Source organism: Channa argus, chromosome 5, assembly GCF_033026475.1.
Source record: "Channa argus isolate prfri chromosome 5, Channa argus male v1.0, whole genome shotgun sequence".
NCBI lineage: Eukaryota > Metazoa > Chordata > Actinopteri > Anabantiformes > Channidae > Channa > Channa argus.
In genome coordinates, this window is record NC_090201.1 from 7,427,364 (window position 1) to 7,445,266 (window position 17,903).

Sequence of the window (17,903 nt, forward strand, 5' to 3'; positions counted from 1 at the left end):
CACTTCAGGCAGTGGCCATAGTTTATTTGTTGCACTGAGGGTTGAGTATACAATTGCTCACTCCACAAGGGCCCTATTACTACAAAACGTTAATGCTCCATGTCATTGTGCTTCCATTCAGTCACTTTAGTACAATAATTAATCAAAATAAACATACAGTGCTTGACAATAAGGCTTTTATATTCTGCACTAATCAGACAACTCATTAGGCAGTAATGAGCCGACTCTGCCTGCTCTTGTCGTGTTTGGGGGGAAGTTTGGCGCATGGGGAGAAGTGTTTGTGTGTGTGTGTGAGCACACAGATACACATAGACACACATGCACACACGCATACCAGCCGGCAGTCCTGTAGTCCCACTCCAATTATGGCAGCATCTCACCCGGGAAGAAGCCCACTTACCCAGCATTCACTTTATGAATAATTGATTGTTTGTGCCAGTGTTATATTTGTAAATACACGTTTGCTCTCTGATTAATAGTTTTCAAGACATACTCATTTGTTCAATTTGATTAGACTGTTCAATGTATTATTTATTAGCCGAAAATGCTCTCCTGTTATGAGTCATCAACAAGAAGATTTGGTATACAAGAAGGGCATCAAGAAGATTTGGCATAAGGATGCTTCTGCATGCAGATGTGCTCACAACAATTCACACTAACTCATGTGGCAGGTGGAAGTGTGTGAGCGCATGTTTGTGCATGTGTCTGTGGTTTAACACATTGTTCCAGTGTGAAAATTCTGCCTGCTTTTATAGGTACAGCTTCGTTTTTATAACTGTAAGCACTGGGTGTATATCAAATATCCATATGTACATTCATTGAAACCATTGAACTGTGTTAACATCAGACATTTTTTCCATTCTCAGCAGTCAGAAAGACTGTATGGGCAAGTGCAGAGAGAAAGGTTATCAAACAGCGGATGTAATTTGGTGCTTTGTGTGAGCTCAAAATGTTTTCTTTATGTCTTTGATGAAGGAAATGAGTAACTGTGACCTTTTCGGTAAGTTTGTAATATGTGGGAGTCTGCATCATCTCTTGCTTTGACTGAATCTTTTCACAGCAACTGTCAGCTTCTTAAAAGACCCAGTGAAATCTATTGGGTGAATTTAAAAGAAAACAAATATTGTGTTTCAGGCAATAACATAGGATGTTTGTCTGAAATTAATTTCTTCACTGGAACGCAAATACAACACAAACAGCTTGTTGATTTGCCAGGCATACATACTGTACCTGATTCAGTGCTATTCTTTAAATATAAAAAAGGAAAATCAGAGCCTTTTGAGGCCATGAAAATGAAATTTGTGGGGTGGTAGCATGTATAACTTATCTTTAATACAATACTCATAGATGTGCTACATTGTGTATTACATTAGTTTAGCCAGCTGCAGCAGATCAGTTCATCTCACTGATGTATTCTTACATCAGTGCAGGCTTTGGCTGGCTTTCTTATTTCCGACTCCAGGGAGTGTACTAGCTAGCTATCAGAGATCATAAAAAACACATTTCAGATCATGAAAAGACTGAGAAGCTGACATTAAACATTATCGTACATTCTATTGTAAGTTTTCTGTGTTTTATTCTGATGGCCAGCACATCCAAGTCAGTAGGAGAAAATGACCAGAACAGATCTGTGTGGGGTTATGAGGAGACTCCACTCTCCCTCAAATTGAGACCAGCACAAATGCTATAATTCCATCGTGTCCTATTTTATAGCATTTAACGACCCTTTTAGTTACATCAGCTTATTGCAACCTGTTCTTCTGCAGTAGTTTAAAGGACGATTTTAACCATCGGCTGTTTACCCTGATGAAGAAACTCCTACATTTTGCAAAATTGAAATGGGTGGAGATGCACAATTATTAGATTTCAGCAGATTTTACTGAATTTGGTTACACTGTTGTGCTATACTTGAACGGAACCCCATCTCATAAGCCAATGTGAAACTAAAGCACCTAAATGCATTTCAACCATCATTAATACATTGAGGTTATTGGTGACACCTGTGGTTTTGCTACGGTGACAAAAAGATTTTCATGAATAACACCGGTATGGTAAATTCATTACCTGCTCACATCCATGGTACACCCATGAAGCTCCTGACTAAATCTGGCTGATTAGTCCTCTCATCAAAATGATGTGGGTTCGAACACTGTGCTTGATTGACATCTCCTTGACCCTGCTGTCAGCTATTTACTGTAGGTTATGAATCCCTTGTAATTACTGCATTTTCATAGTTGGTGTCCTCCTCAAACCACTAGCATAGCTCCATCCAACTTGGACCTGAAAAGATATTTAAATAGGCAGAGTAAATCAAAGTGTAGGTGTGCAGAGAAGTTAATGGAATATATTGTGAAGTCAGCTGAAAAGACTGGCTCGCATTAGCAGCTAATGTTTCATTACCGCCAAATCAGGCACAGTTGAGTCTTTTACTGTACCTGGCTGTGGCTGATTTACAGCATGTAAAGTGCCATTGTTAAAAACCTTGAAACCTGTTGCAAAGAGCTTGTGGACGAATTCCCAGCATATCGGTGGGGGGTGGGGGATGAGGGGGGGTCTCACTTACAAAACTGACAGACGTGGTGCATCATTGGTATCTGTATGTGTATTTGTGTGCGTGTGCTTGTGTATGTGTGCGTGTGTGTTGCTGCGCTCCTTGCGAGTGCCAGCAGGCCAACTGAAGAGAGAAGGAAAAGCAGCTCTGCTCTGCACCATATGCCAAATATGAGCTTGCCTGCCAATTTATGGGGGATACTGGCAAGTGCTAGCAAGGCTGAATTCTTGACAGAGGGAGATGAATAATTGAACATGTTCAGAGTGAAGTTCTGTTGGGATAGAGTGGGGTGCCTTTACACATGGAGAGGGAGAATGGAGACAGCCAGGCTGTATCCAAGCAAAACTCTCATTTAGAATTGGGATGTTTGCTTTTTGTAAACAAGTCAAAAAGTTGCAGAGATTTTCAGATGAACTTGAATGGATTTATGGTGAGACATGAATGGAAAAATAAGTACAGCTTATTGGCATTCATGCATTTTGATCACAACTTTAACCAAAGGGGCCAAATGCTGTCATCGATCAAAGTCTGCAACCACACAGAAAACTGTGAAGATAAATATGTATACGGAAAAATAAAGAAAGCTAAAAGAGAAATCTGTGAAACTTAATCAATTTAGCGCAGGCATTTATTCAAATGGGGTATGCATTTTATATTGAATATTTTAAAAATTTAGCAGGCCCTCCGATCAAGATCAGCCTCCGGTAAATGCCACTGTAGAAGCTTGTAAGAGCTTCCACCAAACTCTCCTAATTGGCCAGTAGTCCAACTGTGTGTCTTGACACACATAAAGGTAATTATAGAGAATGTGGTGAATCTTGATCTTTAAATATCAAAGTCGATGTCGAAATATATTTTTATTTAATTTGTTTGAGGCTGGCATGTGTAGCATAGGAACTGTTTGATTTGTAAATTATTTGATTTTAAAGTAAAAACAGTCTAACCCCAACCCCCAAAGTAGAACAGCTAAGTATTGCAGATGAGAATAGGAACATGCTGTTTAGCACAGCTCCAACAGAGCTGGTTTAGGCCTAAAACATCTGCCAGTGAGACTTTTGGCATGTTGATGTGGTGTCAGATTTACTATAAATACAGGCTGTGAGACATTCTTCATCACAGCTTCCAAGTGGTGATTACATGTAAGATATGAGGCTTTATCCCATATCTCCCATGTGTTAAATGTTCCCATTTTGTGTTGTGTCATAATTTGAGGAAGTGTGTGCCATTTATCATTGAAAAATCTCCAGCAAATCCACTTAACATCAGCAGACAACATAATGTAGAATTACTTAGTTGCTTTGTATAACAAAAACACAAATTTACAACCCTCCTCTGCCCCTGTTCACAGGCACAGGCAGTAAGAAAACCTTTGTATAGTGTTTTAGCGTGGGTTAGTTAACATTTTCTAATCAGCACTAATGCAAGTAAGAGCTGAAATCCTTTTTATTCCAGGTATGTGGTTTTCAACCAAAAGTAAACAATTAAGTTTTTTTATTGGTGGTTCTAGATAACAATAAAGATCACGGTTAGGGTAAATCACCCTCAGGGATACATGAGCACACAGATTAGTCCAATATCTGTACGTAAAGCCACAAATGTCACAAAAGCCTGTAAGTGACCTAGAGACCTCTAAGCACCATGCCTGCACCAAATGTCATAGCATTTTGAGCCAATAATTCATGACATTTTTCAGTCAGTCTGAACTAAAATTGGTGGATTGACTGACATTCCCATTCCTAACCATGTCACTGGTTTAGCTAACAATGAAAAAGTTTGATTACTTTTGCCACTTTATGCAAAAATGCATAAGAAAGCAAACTTGTCATATATTATGCTCTTTAAACCAAACAATGGGGGCTAGTGCCACCAAAGAGCCTTTTTCTTCATACTTTTTCTACATATTATTTTCCATTACCAGGAGGCAGGACTTTATGAGATGATGGGGTTTCCTACAAGAGTTTAGAAACCAAGTTGATCCATCCAGAGTCAGTTTTACAGCTTTGTAGTCTGCATTTAGTCATTTGGCAGACTTTTATTCAAAGTGACTTACAAGTGAGGTATAAAGCAAGCAAAATAACTAAATCAATGAGAAGAGCACAACAGAGCACATCTGTGTGAGAAGAAGTGTTTACTTTTCACGAGACTCAAGTGCAAGATAGGACAGATAGGAATATTTAAATAGTTAAACTGCATAGGAATTTGCATAAGAGTATCTTATTCAACTACTTTTTGAATTTTGAGAGTGAGGCTGCTGAGTGTGCACAGTTTGTTAGCATGGCCCCCATATAGGGAACAGTGAGCTGTAGACATTTGCTTGGGATCTTTTACTGTGCGTTGTGCTTTGGCAGGGCGCAGAGGGAGGGAGGAAGGGATTGTAGACCTGGATGATGGAGTTCAGGTAGGTACAGTAGGTGCTTTTGAGATGACCACTCTGTAGATGAAAGTAAGATTACACAGGGTTTTTCCAGAGAAGAATGGGTTTTTTAAATAGAAATGGAATGATAAGGTGAGGGAGGTCCAAAAAAAACAAAAAATAATGTGTTCGGTGTCCTTTCTTGGTGGACTCACAGGTCTTTACACAAGTAGGGTTGAACACAAGGGGCGATGCTCCATCCTGACAGGTGCCTTAATTATGTTAATTGTCTGAAACTGAAAGGACCCCCTCTTTGAACCAAACAAATGTGTGTGCTTTTGTTAGGTCAACTGAGTATATGCTTGTTGATTACTAAGCTGAAAGTAACAACAAGCCAAAAATAAAATTCACTAGAGCAAATCTTTCTAGCTACAGTTCCTAACACTATAAAAACAGACTAAATCAGCAGACTCAATTTCCTCTGGAACAAACATAATCCATTAGCACTCAGTTGTTCAGTGTATCTCCTGTCCTAGTTAGATGCTTGTGCTAGCTTCCCAAGTGGAGATCAGGATTTTTAATAGTCACTCCACTTAAAATACCGCCCCCTTGTTGAAACCAAACTAATTTGTGTGCGTCTGTTTGGCCAAACGTGTAAATGCTCTGATTACTGAGCTGAGACCAACAACAACAACAGGCCAAATATAAAGTTCCTAACAATAAAACAACAGACTAATTGATCAGACTAAGCAACATTATAAGTGTAAAAAGAGGCCGTAATGATCCGATTTCACCAACCAACTCAACATGGGAAGGGCAGACAACCAGGAGAGACAAATCAAGAGCCTCCATGGCTTCTGTCTGTCATGCCAAGGTGTGAATAATAATCACACACCACAATGTACATATCAGTAGTAGTATGTAATGTGCATATGCAATATCCTAAAGTTTCCAGTGTTTCATTGCATGAGCACAAGAACAATATAGAGATCACAACAAGTGTTTGAAGATAATGATGAATCCCAGTGCTGGAGGCAATGACATAAGTATAAGAGAGAAAACAAACTGTATTCTGGTTAAATGGTGCTGCCTGGATAATAGACAGAGACAAATGTGAGCGACTACGCAGTTGTGACAGCAAATTTTCTCCAACAGTAGCCCACGTTGTGTATATGTCACTGTCCGGCTATTGCCTGTCTCAGAAATTGATATGTTTTGTCCTCTTGTTTAATGGTGACTTTAGTATTGTAGTGTCACTTTTACTAAACCCCGTTATGATCTAATCATTGTTTTCTCTTTCCTCTTCCCTTGTCCTTTCTCTCCCTGTCTCTGTCTCTCTTTGTGACAGATACCACCCTGTCCAGTGAACGTGGTAAGTACAGCAGCCGCACACTTCCTTGACTTAGAGCCATCTGTGTACGGCCTCTGCCAACGACAGCTGATTGGCTGTTTGTGGAAGAAACCATTCTCAGATGTTGGTCTCAGTGGGGGAGCATTGAGCCACAAACATCATTAGCATCAACAGGAAGCTATTTTCCTCTTCATCACATTGCATGTCACGGCAAATGTTGAAACGGGGAGAAAAACATGAACCGAAGGCAATTATGAAAGCAGCATCTACAGACCCATGTGGCCAATCAGGATTTGAATTTAGCATATTTTCCCTGCATGCATTTCGCCTCGACCTACTTAGTCAATTTACCCCCTTTTGACTCCAATAGGATTTAATAAGGAGCCAATAATGCCTATCTTTTTCACTTTGTCTCATTTCAGCTTTAATAGAACGCATCTCCAAGTAGTTTAAATAGAGAGTAGATGGATTCCCCCACTGTGGCAGCTGCTCTTTTAATTTTATTTTGAATTTGACTCCCCTCTGTTGTGCTGTTATTAATGGCTTCCTGTGCTTGGAGAAGCACTTAATCACTTCATCAAACAGGTTGAAAGGGAAAGTCCATCTGCAGTACTGGCTTTGTTTATGTCTTTTATTTTGTGTGTGTGTGTGTGTGTGTGTGTGTGTGTGTGTGTTCTGAACAGACATCTGGTTTGCCTTGTAAGCAGCATGGGAGCACCTGTGGCAGTCACTTTATACCACGACTCTATAGGTGTTTGTACTGTTAATGTCATCGTCAGAGTTTCAGTGTGACACGGGGACAAAAAGTGATCTTGCTGAACTTGCTCTTTGCCTCATGAAGGATGACGCTTTAGGGAGAAATTGTTGAGCTAAATTAGTCGTCATCACATCGTGTAGACAAAAGGCCCCATGCTGTGTGTCTAGTTTCTGAAGACTTAAAGTGGCAAGAGGGCAGAGAAGTTTGAAGTTGTGGTTCACATGAAACAGTTGATGTTGCGTTTTGTGTGTCTGGTTTACCTCCATCTGCTGGTGAAGTGGATGTTAATACACAGCACTGAGGAATTCATGTGATTTATTTTTCGAGCTAGACAGCAATTTTCTGTCCTGTTAGACAAAGAACAGGAATAAAAAGCCACATTAGGTAAAGATTTGTATTATTTTGAGTGGTATCCTTGATTTTGACCTCCTCCTCTGCCTCACAATCCTGCTCTCACATTTAAACACTCGCATGACTTCTCTCTTCTCCCACACCTACTTTCTTTTTGGTACTGCTGAGTCTTCACATAATGCGAGTGACTTTCCAAGATGGAAGGCAGAAAAAAGAATAAGAAAGTACAAATTGGATTAAAAAGCAGATCAGAGAGGGAGGGTGTGCAGTGTTAGGTGAAGGTCTGTGTGACCTCGGTCCCTCCCTGATACAACCAGCAGGCAGGCTTCCAGCACATTGCTTATCCCTCACCAGAGCAGCCATCGTTGAGCCTACTCATTTTTCTTCCCACACGTAAATTTATGTGCGGTACATCAGGTACATACAGAATTCACTGTAAAACCTAAGAAACATATTTAACTTATGATTTATTTATGTTTGCAATAACATAAATGAAGCATAATGTTATTTCACTAATTAGCTTCACTTTAAATGTCTTTTACTTCTACTCAAACTTTTATCACCCAATTATATTATGTATTAATTTGCTTTCACTGTTTTTAAATAGTGATCAGATTTTTAGTCTGCAGTGCACAACAGTACATTCTTGTGCTCTTCCCTTTGCTTAACGAGCCCCCCCCCCCCGCAGTGATGGGGTGCGTTTAGAGCCGTCTGAAGGCCTCCTCAATGTGAAGTGGCTGCCGGCTCATCCTCTCCTAGTTTAATTGGCTGTACCTGAGGCAGGAGGGCAAGGTGTAATTACGATAAGAGAAAACGCTGTGCTTGGCTAGTTTTAGTGCCCTTATCTATAATCTCTGGATTGATTATGGTTTTTCTGCCAACCGTGCAAATTGTTCAGCCCGACCAACTGCGCTGGAAACCACCTTAACACTGTCTTGGCCAAACCGCAGTGTATGTCAGCAAGCTGGATGGTGTGTGTGTGTAGTGGGGGCTACAGTATTGGCTTCAAGAATGGTTCTGTTGATTCTGTGTGCCCAGTAAGTTTTACAAGCTCAAATTAATTAGGTTACATTAGCTTATGTCAATATCCAATCTCAGGAAAATGTTATAGTTGAAAATTTTGGAGATTTGTTTTATGCTAACTATGCAGCTTCAGATAGTATCGAGAAAGTTGATTTCTTAAGTGCCATGTAAACGGGAAAGCTGGTTTCCGAAATCGGGGAAGGGGATTAGGGAAACCTGGCTTGCTCAGGTAGATTTCTGTCCCGGAAAGCCGATTGCTCTGCCACGTGTATGTGTAAACAGGTTTCTAATCGGCTTTTTCTGGCTGCACATGTAAGTAACCAAAGGCTGCAGACAGGGAAAGAATGAATAAAAAGAGAGAGCGGTAATGGGTTAAGTGGGTGATGCTGCCTCATTTTACAAACAAAGTCTGACAGAAAGTTTTATTGAGGGCTTCATAGAAGTCCCTTTTCCCTGTGGGTTTTTACAATGTAGACTGTTGTGGATCAGCTGCATGTGTCCCCCCCCCCTCTGCTGTCACGCTGCTGTAACACAAACACACACAGGGAGACAGAGACAAAAGTCAGTAAGAAACGTTTTCCCTCACTATACGGTTCAAATCTGTGCACCAAAAGAAGTAAAAGGTGGAGGAGAAATTAGGTTACTCTTGAGCTGCATGTAGACGCTGATTTCCCTTAACCAGGCTTCCTAAGTGCATGTAAACACCGGTTCCCGATTACCAGAGAAAGCTGATTTCTCTGAGTACCCCGGTTACCTAAGTGCATGTAAACGCAGTTTATATATAGAGAGAAAAGGCTAGTTGGGCTCAGTCCAAACTTACTTGCTGATTGGTTTTCACTTTAGTGTTTTAAAGTAGTGATAGTGCGTTTATATAGAGGCATTTCGGTGCTGGTAGGCTGATTTTGTTTCATTTGGGAAAAAGCCAGCCATCTAGTGTCCCCGTGATTATAATTTTTATGCTAGGCTAATTGCCTGCTGCTTGTACGACGCTTCATATTTAGTGGACATGTACGGTCTGCAGTGATGGGGAAAGAAAATAATTTGCTCTCACTGTATCTTGCACATATAAACTCACTACCTCTGCATCAGATGCACCTACTGAAATGCTTTGTGTACACTTTGTCTCTCTCCCCACTACCATTCTACTTTTTCTATGGTTTTGAGTAGTGGTTGGGACTGAAAGAGCAGCTAATGGGCTGCAAAATGTCTCCAATGCTAGAGCCACAACAGAAGCTAATGTCTCAAAGCTCTTTTGAAACAACACAAGCAATGAAGAACCCTGACAGTGCAAAGAGAAGAAGGGGGCATCCCTGGTTTCTTATAATGTGTCAGCGAAGCCATTTCTGTCAGCCTAATTGTGGTGAATCTTTCCTAGTGGCCTTGGTGAAATGGTGTACAGCTGTAATTGTCTGTCGGGATGGATCGGACTTCACTGTGAGGGGTTTGCTTTTAGCAAAGGATTCTGAACGCGGCGCATCACTGTTCTGACACTTGCTGTTTCAGGCTTTCTGTCTGCAAAGCATTGTGTTGATGAGGGAAAACTCAAAGCTCGGGGATATTGACAAGGCAACGTGAAATATTACAGTTTGCAGTTTTCACGGGACAAATTGATTCACCTTCATGGAGCGTGAGAGGATTTGCTCAAAGTGAAATAATACATTCAGCTTCACAGCTCACCTTATTGATGCTAATATGTGTTCATTTGAAGAGGAGTTTGCTCACTAATCTAAGCATTTCTGTGTTTAAATGTACAAAATGAATAATCTAAAAAATAATCTGTGTAGGGATAAAATGGTTTTGCCAAAAAGAAGCTGGGTTCAACGCAATACTTGATCGTTCGCAAACGTTTTTCTTTAAAATGTGGTGAAGCGCGCAGCACCTTCTGCTTGTCTACCCCCTCAGTACCAATTAAAGCTGTTTTTCTGCAGCGGATCTTGAGCTGATGAAGACAGCCACTAAGAGCTCTTGAAGTAAAGTCGCACAGGACCTGTATGGCAGATGGTTTTTGCAAGAGTATGAGCAAAGAGAGGAAGCAGCAAAGAAGGAAACAAACAAGCATAAAAATGGCAACCTGTCTCCAGCGACGAGTCCCTGTTTTCTACCCAATTTAAGACTTCACATTTTCAAATTTTCAAACTTTTCCTCAAAAATTCTGTCAAACCTGCAGGAGTCCAGGAACAACATAAGATCTTATTCTTTGGAGAATTTTTGCACAGGATCTTCTAAAAACTACCAAGACAACTCTACTATTTCTCAGTGGTGCGAGCTGCTTGATCTCATTGCTTTGACCAGCTCTCCAACCAGAATGGAAACAAGCTTTGCTGTGGCCTTTTACTACAAAGGCTGAGATGGGAGAGTTGAGGCACAGAGGACAGCAACTAATGGCTGCAAGTCCAGCTTTCCCCCAGTGGATTACATGTTTCAAAAAAGATGCAAGCTGATCAGTATTTTTCTAGAGGAAAAAAAAGACACTTTTTGTGATGTAGATGAGAGCAGACAGCAAACTTGGTGAAACAAATGGGGTCTAGGGAATCGTGCTGGTGTCCAGAGCATAAGGAAAAAGAGATCATACACGCTACACAAAAGTGATCTTTATTTGTTTGTTTGTTTGTTTTTTGGCTTACAACAATTTACTGTGCAGTGTGTTCACTTCTACCTACGATTTCACACTTCGGTGTCGGACACATAAGTTACATACTCTGCTCTGAATGGACGGTTGTTTTCTGACATATTGTCCGCTCCCAGAAACGCCGGCAGTGTCGGCAACTTGTTTTCACTTGCCATTATTTTTTCTTAGAGCTGCAAATCCAGTTTTCACAGACAATGAATAGCAGCTGTCACTGACCCACCTTTATGAGTCTTGCAAACTTTGATCATGATATATATCACCAGAAGAACTAAACATTGACTGTGTTTTAAAGTTTTTGAAGTCCTGCCTATTTGTGCACCTGCTCTCATCTTCAGACTGTGCCTTTAATATTTCAGCCACAGTGTATACTTACCAATTAGTTCACGCTTCATTTTAACACCCGTACAGGGACTAATGAAGCCACATTTCCTGGGGTTAATTACACCAACATTATGTGATATTATGGGAAACAGGGAACGGCAATGCACACTTTAGCATCTCTCTCTTTCATCATCACCTCCTGTTGTGGGAGACTTTACCATCTCCATCTCTCCCTCCATCCCTTTATATAACTTCCCTCTCTGCTCTGTTCGGTACTATGAGGCACATCTACTCCGTCCCTCGGCGACAGTGCTGGATGGCACAGTAACATTAAGGGCCTCTGAGATGAGGATGGTCCCTACACAAATTAGAGTGTAGAGACCATTATTAAAGCCAGTTGCCACTGCTTGCTACCAACAGTTAAATTACAATGTCTCTTCAACAAAAATGCGTGCACTTTTTATTACCCGCCTTTTCCCTCCATGGCAGAGCTGTGTAGCGGAGCGAGTGAAGCTTTGCAACTATGTCATTCTTCAAGATCCAGGGTGGAATTATAATATACTACGGAGCTGACATTCGAGGCCAGGCCCTCAAAGAGGCATGCTCATGATTGGCATCCGGGTTTGCACAAAGAGCATTAAGTTTCTTCATTTCGAAAAAAAAAAGAATTTTTTTTTTTTTCTCACAGATTTTACCTCAGACGCTCAGCTTCTCAAAGGCACACAAAATACTTGAGTTTGCTTTCATGTGAAGTGTACTGAGGCGATTTCTGTGGCTGGCTTTTAACTCTTGCATTAGGTTCTTTTCTCTGTCAAATGGGTATTTCAGCAAGAACGATTTGCCTGTCAATCACAACTACCTCTCAGTGTTCTTTCCATGCGCAGATTACTTTGCTACCGTAGGGATGTGCCAAATCTGTGTGTGTGCAAATGAGCTTGTGTTTTGCATTTGTGTTTGCGTGTGTGGGTGGATGGCTGTGGGTGTGTGTGTATGCATGCCAGACATTTAATAAGTACTAATCTGTCACTTCTATAAGATTATTGCTCGAGCTGACTTCATGCGGTGCATGTCAACATCCCATCTGACGGAACCTGCTGAGTTCCTGTTTCTTTGACATTTATTCTAACTGCACTTCTCTCTATGTTACCAAATTACTTTAATCGACCCTAACTTGACACATTAATATCATTTAAACTCTCTCTGACTCATTTCTTCACAGCTGTACTGCATTTTTTTCTCAATTAGTGGCAATTTTGGTATGTGAAACACATGCAGTCTCACTGGGCCTTTTTCCATTGACGACATAATGCTGTTGTGTAATTATTGCTCATCTGCACTTAAAAGCAAATCACACAAAAAGATAAAGAATTCACTAATGATATTGCTCTGAAGAGTCCTGTTATTTTGTTAACATGAACACATTCACTTGAACAACCCCTTCTGTAAGGTTGAAAAACCTAAATACAGGGGACATTTCTGAACATATGAAGTCAGAGTCCCTACGAAATGTTTCCATAATGTGCATAAATTACCTTCTTTTGTAGTAGTAATAGAACTAATCCTAAAATGATCCTCTTTTAATCTTTAGGTCTAAAACTGCTCCGTATATGAGGTAACACACAGCAAAGTGTTACCCCTCATTTTCACACAGACAACGGAAAAACTGTGAAACACTCCGTATTCTCTGTGGAAATGGAAAATGAAACTAGTGTTTTTTGTGAAGTTTGAAGAGCCGTATTTTTCTCACCTATGACAAACTCTAATTTCCTCTGCTCCCTAGTCACGCAACTGTCAGAATCACTTTGCTTTTACAGTTTTTTCCTTCATCATCTGAAACAGCACATCCCTGTCAGACCAGCAGAGCAGCATATGGCCGTTGACATTTTATGAATTGAAGAATAAAAGAATGTTCTGTTGCTGTGAAATCTCATGGATTAATGCTCTCGTTCTTAGAGCAAACTGCATTGTTTGTTGAGGTCTTTCTACATTATGCAATACAGTATATATTCTGCACATTCTTGAGGAATATTTGCATTTTGTCCTTTGATATAGGCCACTAAGTTGCATTATATACATCTTTTGCACATCTTTAATCTGGTCAATTATAACCAGAGTAAATTTATTGTTTTCATTATGATGCTAATCAAACCTGATGATGTCCTGTGTCAGTCACTCAGTCATCTCACTGATCATTTTTGGGTGATCTTCCCTCCTTTTCTGTAACTACAATATTCGACATAGTTGATTTTCAATTCAAACATTTCCAAACTTTGTCTGATCCCAGCCTTTCACTGGGCAAGAGACAGTGTATCTCAGGGCCAACACAGAGAGACATACACAGTCAGTCAACCATTCAGACTCACAACCACACCTACGTGCAATTTACTGTCACCAGTTAACCTAACATTCATGTGTTTGGACTGTAGCAGAAAACCAGAGTAGCTGGAGGAAACCCATACAAGCATGGGGAGAACATGCAACTCCCAGCAGAAAGGCCACGGCCGACTGGTGGATTACAACCAAGGGCCTACTAGCTGTGAGGCAGCAGTACTAGCTAGCCCCAAACTTGGTTTTATACGCAAATATCTGTAACATGTGGCATCTTTCCACCAACCTCAGATGGGTTCTGTGTTTAGTGCTAATGCTAGTATCCAGACATGCAAAACTAAGATGAAGACAATGGTGAACATCGTGCCTTTTAAATCAGCATGTTACTGTTAACTCATCAATTGTTTTTAGTATTGCAAGACAACACTATACTAGGTTGCTATACTCTCTGGCTCCTGTGGACACATGTCGAAGTGTCCTTGAGCAAGACACTGAACCCCAACTTAGTTACTCCCGGTGAATGTAGGCTAGCTGCATAGCAGCTTCCCAGTCGGTGTGTGAATGTGTGTGTGTGTGTGTGTGTGTGAGTTATTGTGAGAGCGAATGGGTAAATGAGAAGCAGTGTAAAGTGCTTTGAATACCAATAGGTGGAAAAGGGCTATATAAGTGCAGACCATTTACCATTTACATTCAAACTAAAATGGGACGTCTATCAGAGTTTTTGCTTTTTATTAAATGTTTGTACGTCAGCCCAGATATATGCTGAAAATATAAACATAACATAACCAAAAGTGAATGTTCAAAAAGTTATCGCCAATAATCTGTTTTAAGCAGTATTTGTGACCCGTTTTTGTCCTTTCCTCATCTTCCACCATTGTTTCTATGACCTCTCAATGCCGCGATTCATTTTGAATTGATTGAATCGTTCTGCGCCCCTGGTATTTTTCATTTTAGGGCCAGAGGAAAGACAGCATATTGCTGGCTCAACCTTTCCAAACAGCACCTGTACAGACTGTTTTTCTTCACCCGTTCCTGCAGCTCCATCACTCTGACTCTCACCTACTCTGTAGATTAGCTCTGCACTGTGCTGGTGGAAGAATGAGGCCAACTAGAATCAAACATTAATCAGCTGCTGTTTTATAAGACAGAGGGAGTGCCTGCACTCCCTGGGCACCCCTCCTTCTTGCCCTTAGCCTGCCCTACCACCGAATGTTAATGCGACTGCCATTACTCATTTATGAGTTGCTCGCTGCCCAGAGCCTGGTGTCCAGGCCTAGGCTAGAATGGCGGGCGCACTGCAGGTGGACATCTGTGCCAGGGCATTCAGTGATGGCAAGGCCAGGTCTCTTTATAAAAGGAACATGATCATGAGAAAGGTACTGTTGAGTGGGCTGAGCTGCTTAACTGTCTGAAATGGGACTCTGGAGTTATTAGAGACAGTGGCAGTTGTGGATAGGGTGTCATATTTACTGTAGGTAGGTGACACAATTAGAAAACAACAATGTAGTCAACACTGAGAGAATCAGTCACATGAGGTCGAATTTCAAGCTGACCAATTTTTATCCAGTTAATGGGCAGTGGGATTTCATGTATTCACATTTAGGCTGTGGTAATTGGACATAAATCTCACTAAATAGTTTCAAAGGTGAGACTAAGTACCTTGATATGTGCAGACAGGCAGCTTTGAAGAGTTAAGAGCTGAGTGGTTGTTCTTGGTATCCAGGACACAGAGCGCAGCAGGAATCATTCTTATTCTTAGTAGTGACATCAATAAAGAAGCAAGCCTGCGTAAGGTGAGGTATACAGACACTTTTTCCTGAGTGTGTGAACAGTTGTCAGGCTATGAGGCAGAAAATAATGAAGGCAGGAAGTATGGTCTGTGTACACAATTGTCTGGACTTGCTACTGTGTGTGTGTCTGTGTGTGTGTGTGTGTGTGTGTGTGTGTGTGTGTGTGTGTGTGTGTGTGTATATATATATATATATATATATATATATATATATATATATATATATATATATATAAAAGAATAAGAATGATTCCTGCTGCGCTCTGTGTATATATGTGTTTGTGTTTGTGTGTGAAGAGAGTAAAGAGTCAGAAACCAAGCAGACGAATAAGGAGATTGAATGTATCTGTGTGCCAGGTGTCCTCTGCTGACGTGAGCTTGTGTGTAGCAGCAACACTAAAGGTGTTGTGAAGTGTGAAGTGGCAGATGATTCAGGATCTCACAGACTGTCACGCGATCCTGTTTCCCACATGTTTTTGAGTCTTTGTTTCAGCCGTGGTTCCAGTGCTACAGTGCCTAAGAACTGTGTGGCTACGGTCTGCTGCAGTCTTCACTGTTGCCCTGCATGTTTAATGGCTGTACTAGAAACACCACAGATGGCTCACTCCAGCACATGACTACATTTTCATGTTACACTTCATCATACAAATGATTCACCTCTTGAACATAACAAGGATATTTGAACAGTGTTTTCTACACACTGAATATATAAAAAAATAATAATCAAGCAACAGAGGTGAGCATAGACCCATCACTGCTGCACACGAGGAAAGAGAGCATAAACACAGTTTCATGTTTATTTTAGGAAAACTTGCCCGAAGAGCTTGTCTTCTCCTTCATCTCTCTTTTGCCTATGGAGCCTCATATGTTTGTGGCTTTGGGGGGGATTCACAGCAGGCAGCAGAAACAGGAAGTGTGTAGCCTCTGGCTAAAAGGTAGATACTTCTCCCATGTATACTTCTCTCTTATGGGAGTGCTAATCCCCGAGAGATGAAAGAAGACTCCCACTGGTCTCTGATCCCTGTGTCCTGCTGCGGTGGTTCATTTGGTGCCTGGTGGAGAGAGACAGGTCCAGTTGATGCTCCCACACATGGTGTCCTTGACCAAAGCACGAACGTGACTTAGACCAAGCCCCATGCTGATCCAGAAAGTTTCCCTATTAGAAATCAATGTCCGTTTGACGCCCCTTTCGTTCAAGCTTTCTCTGTGATGTGTCTGTATCACCATGGAGAAGAAGAAAGGAAGCCAAGAAGGAGAGAGAGAGAGAGAGAGAGAGAGAGAGTGCCTGTATGCATACTGAAGATCCCCTCGAACACCCCTGAATCACGGTGTTTCCTCATGGGAGGCCAGCTGTTAATGCTAGATTAACTATCTCCTCTTCATTATAGGAAACAGAGTCCTCTGCTTAACCTCGATGCTTTGAAGTGGTGTTAAAGTTCATGCCAAGTGCATTGACCATGTCTACTTTTATTGTGTATATGTGTGTCTGTGTAATATTATCCCATGCCTGTGCAGGAGTGCGTGTGTGCTACATGTATGTTTCTAGGAATATACATACATCATGTTCTGTAACTGTGCAGTGCTGGACACGTTATTTAAAAAATGTATTATATATATATTACTCATCACGCTGTTCAAAATTAATATTCTTACTTTACATACTACCCCCTGTCAAAAGTAACTGTTGCATTACTCCGACAGTTTTAACTTTCCTAGAGTCTGAAAGATGGATGGAGAGTCAATAGTGGAAATGAAAAACATCCCATTCATCTCACATGCAGCCACAAGCTTCGTTACTTCTTTGTTACTTTTTGTAACTACTGGGGATGGTTACAATCCAGTTTGTGTTGTTAAACATATTCAAGGGCTACAGCCATCCTCTGCGGCCAGTGAGGGCTCATGTTTGTTGGGATGTATCTCCAGGAACTTCACATTGTTGTGCTGTCTCTGAAAGTGTTTCAAGAAGTTTTAGGTTTTTTTTGTCTTTTTTCAAGGGAAAGAATTGTACCACTGTATGCACACAATTTAGATGTTACAATAGTTGCCATGGTGACAACAAATGTAATGTTATAATGACTTGTTTTTGGTGGGAGTAACTGTAATATAACAAATGTAACACATTACAGCCCAGCACTGTAGTGCGTGTCAATGGCACAACAAAGAACATGCTTAAATGGATTCACTCGATATCATTAAATGGGGAGGAAGAAAAAGAAATATTTATGTAACGGAAAGCTGCTTCAACTTCCACGAAGATAAACTTAGTTATAGCCCCCATTGCACTGCATCCTTGGCCATGCTGAGAGCTGCAGCTGCAGTTAACTGATTTAGGCCTTTGGTAGTTCTCCTCAATGTCATGCATTTTAAAGAACAGATAATAAACCCCAAGGGCCCTTATTCAGCACAACAGCACTTAATAGTGAAATTGCCAAACTATGTCCTCTACATTT

At 40.9% G+C, this 17,903-nt stretch overlaps 1 protein-coding gene across 3 annotated transcripts in view; it reads left to right on the forward strand.

Moving 5' to 3' along the window:
• Positions 1-17,903, forward strand: part of cdh4 (cadherin 4, type 1, R-cadherin (retinal)) — a 176,809-nt gene that overhangs the window by 67,025 nt on the left and 91,881 nt on the right. For all 3 annotated transcript variants that reach the window (XM_067505522.1, XM_067505523.1, XM_067505524.1), the window contains one exon: positions 6,253-6,276. In XM_067505522.1, coding sequence (XP_067361623.1) covers positions 6,253-6,276 — 24 coding nt within the window. The remainder of the gene's footprint in view (positions 1-6,252; positions 6,277-17,903) is intronic.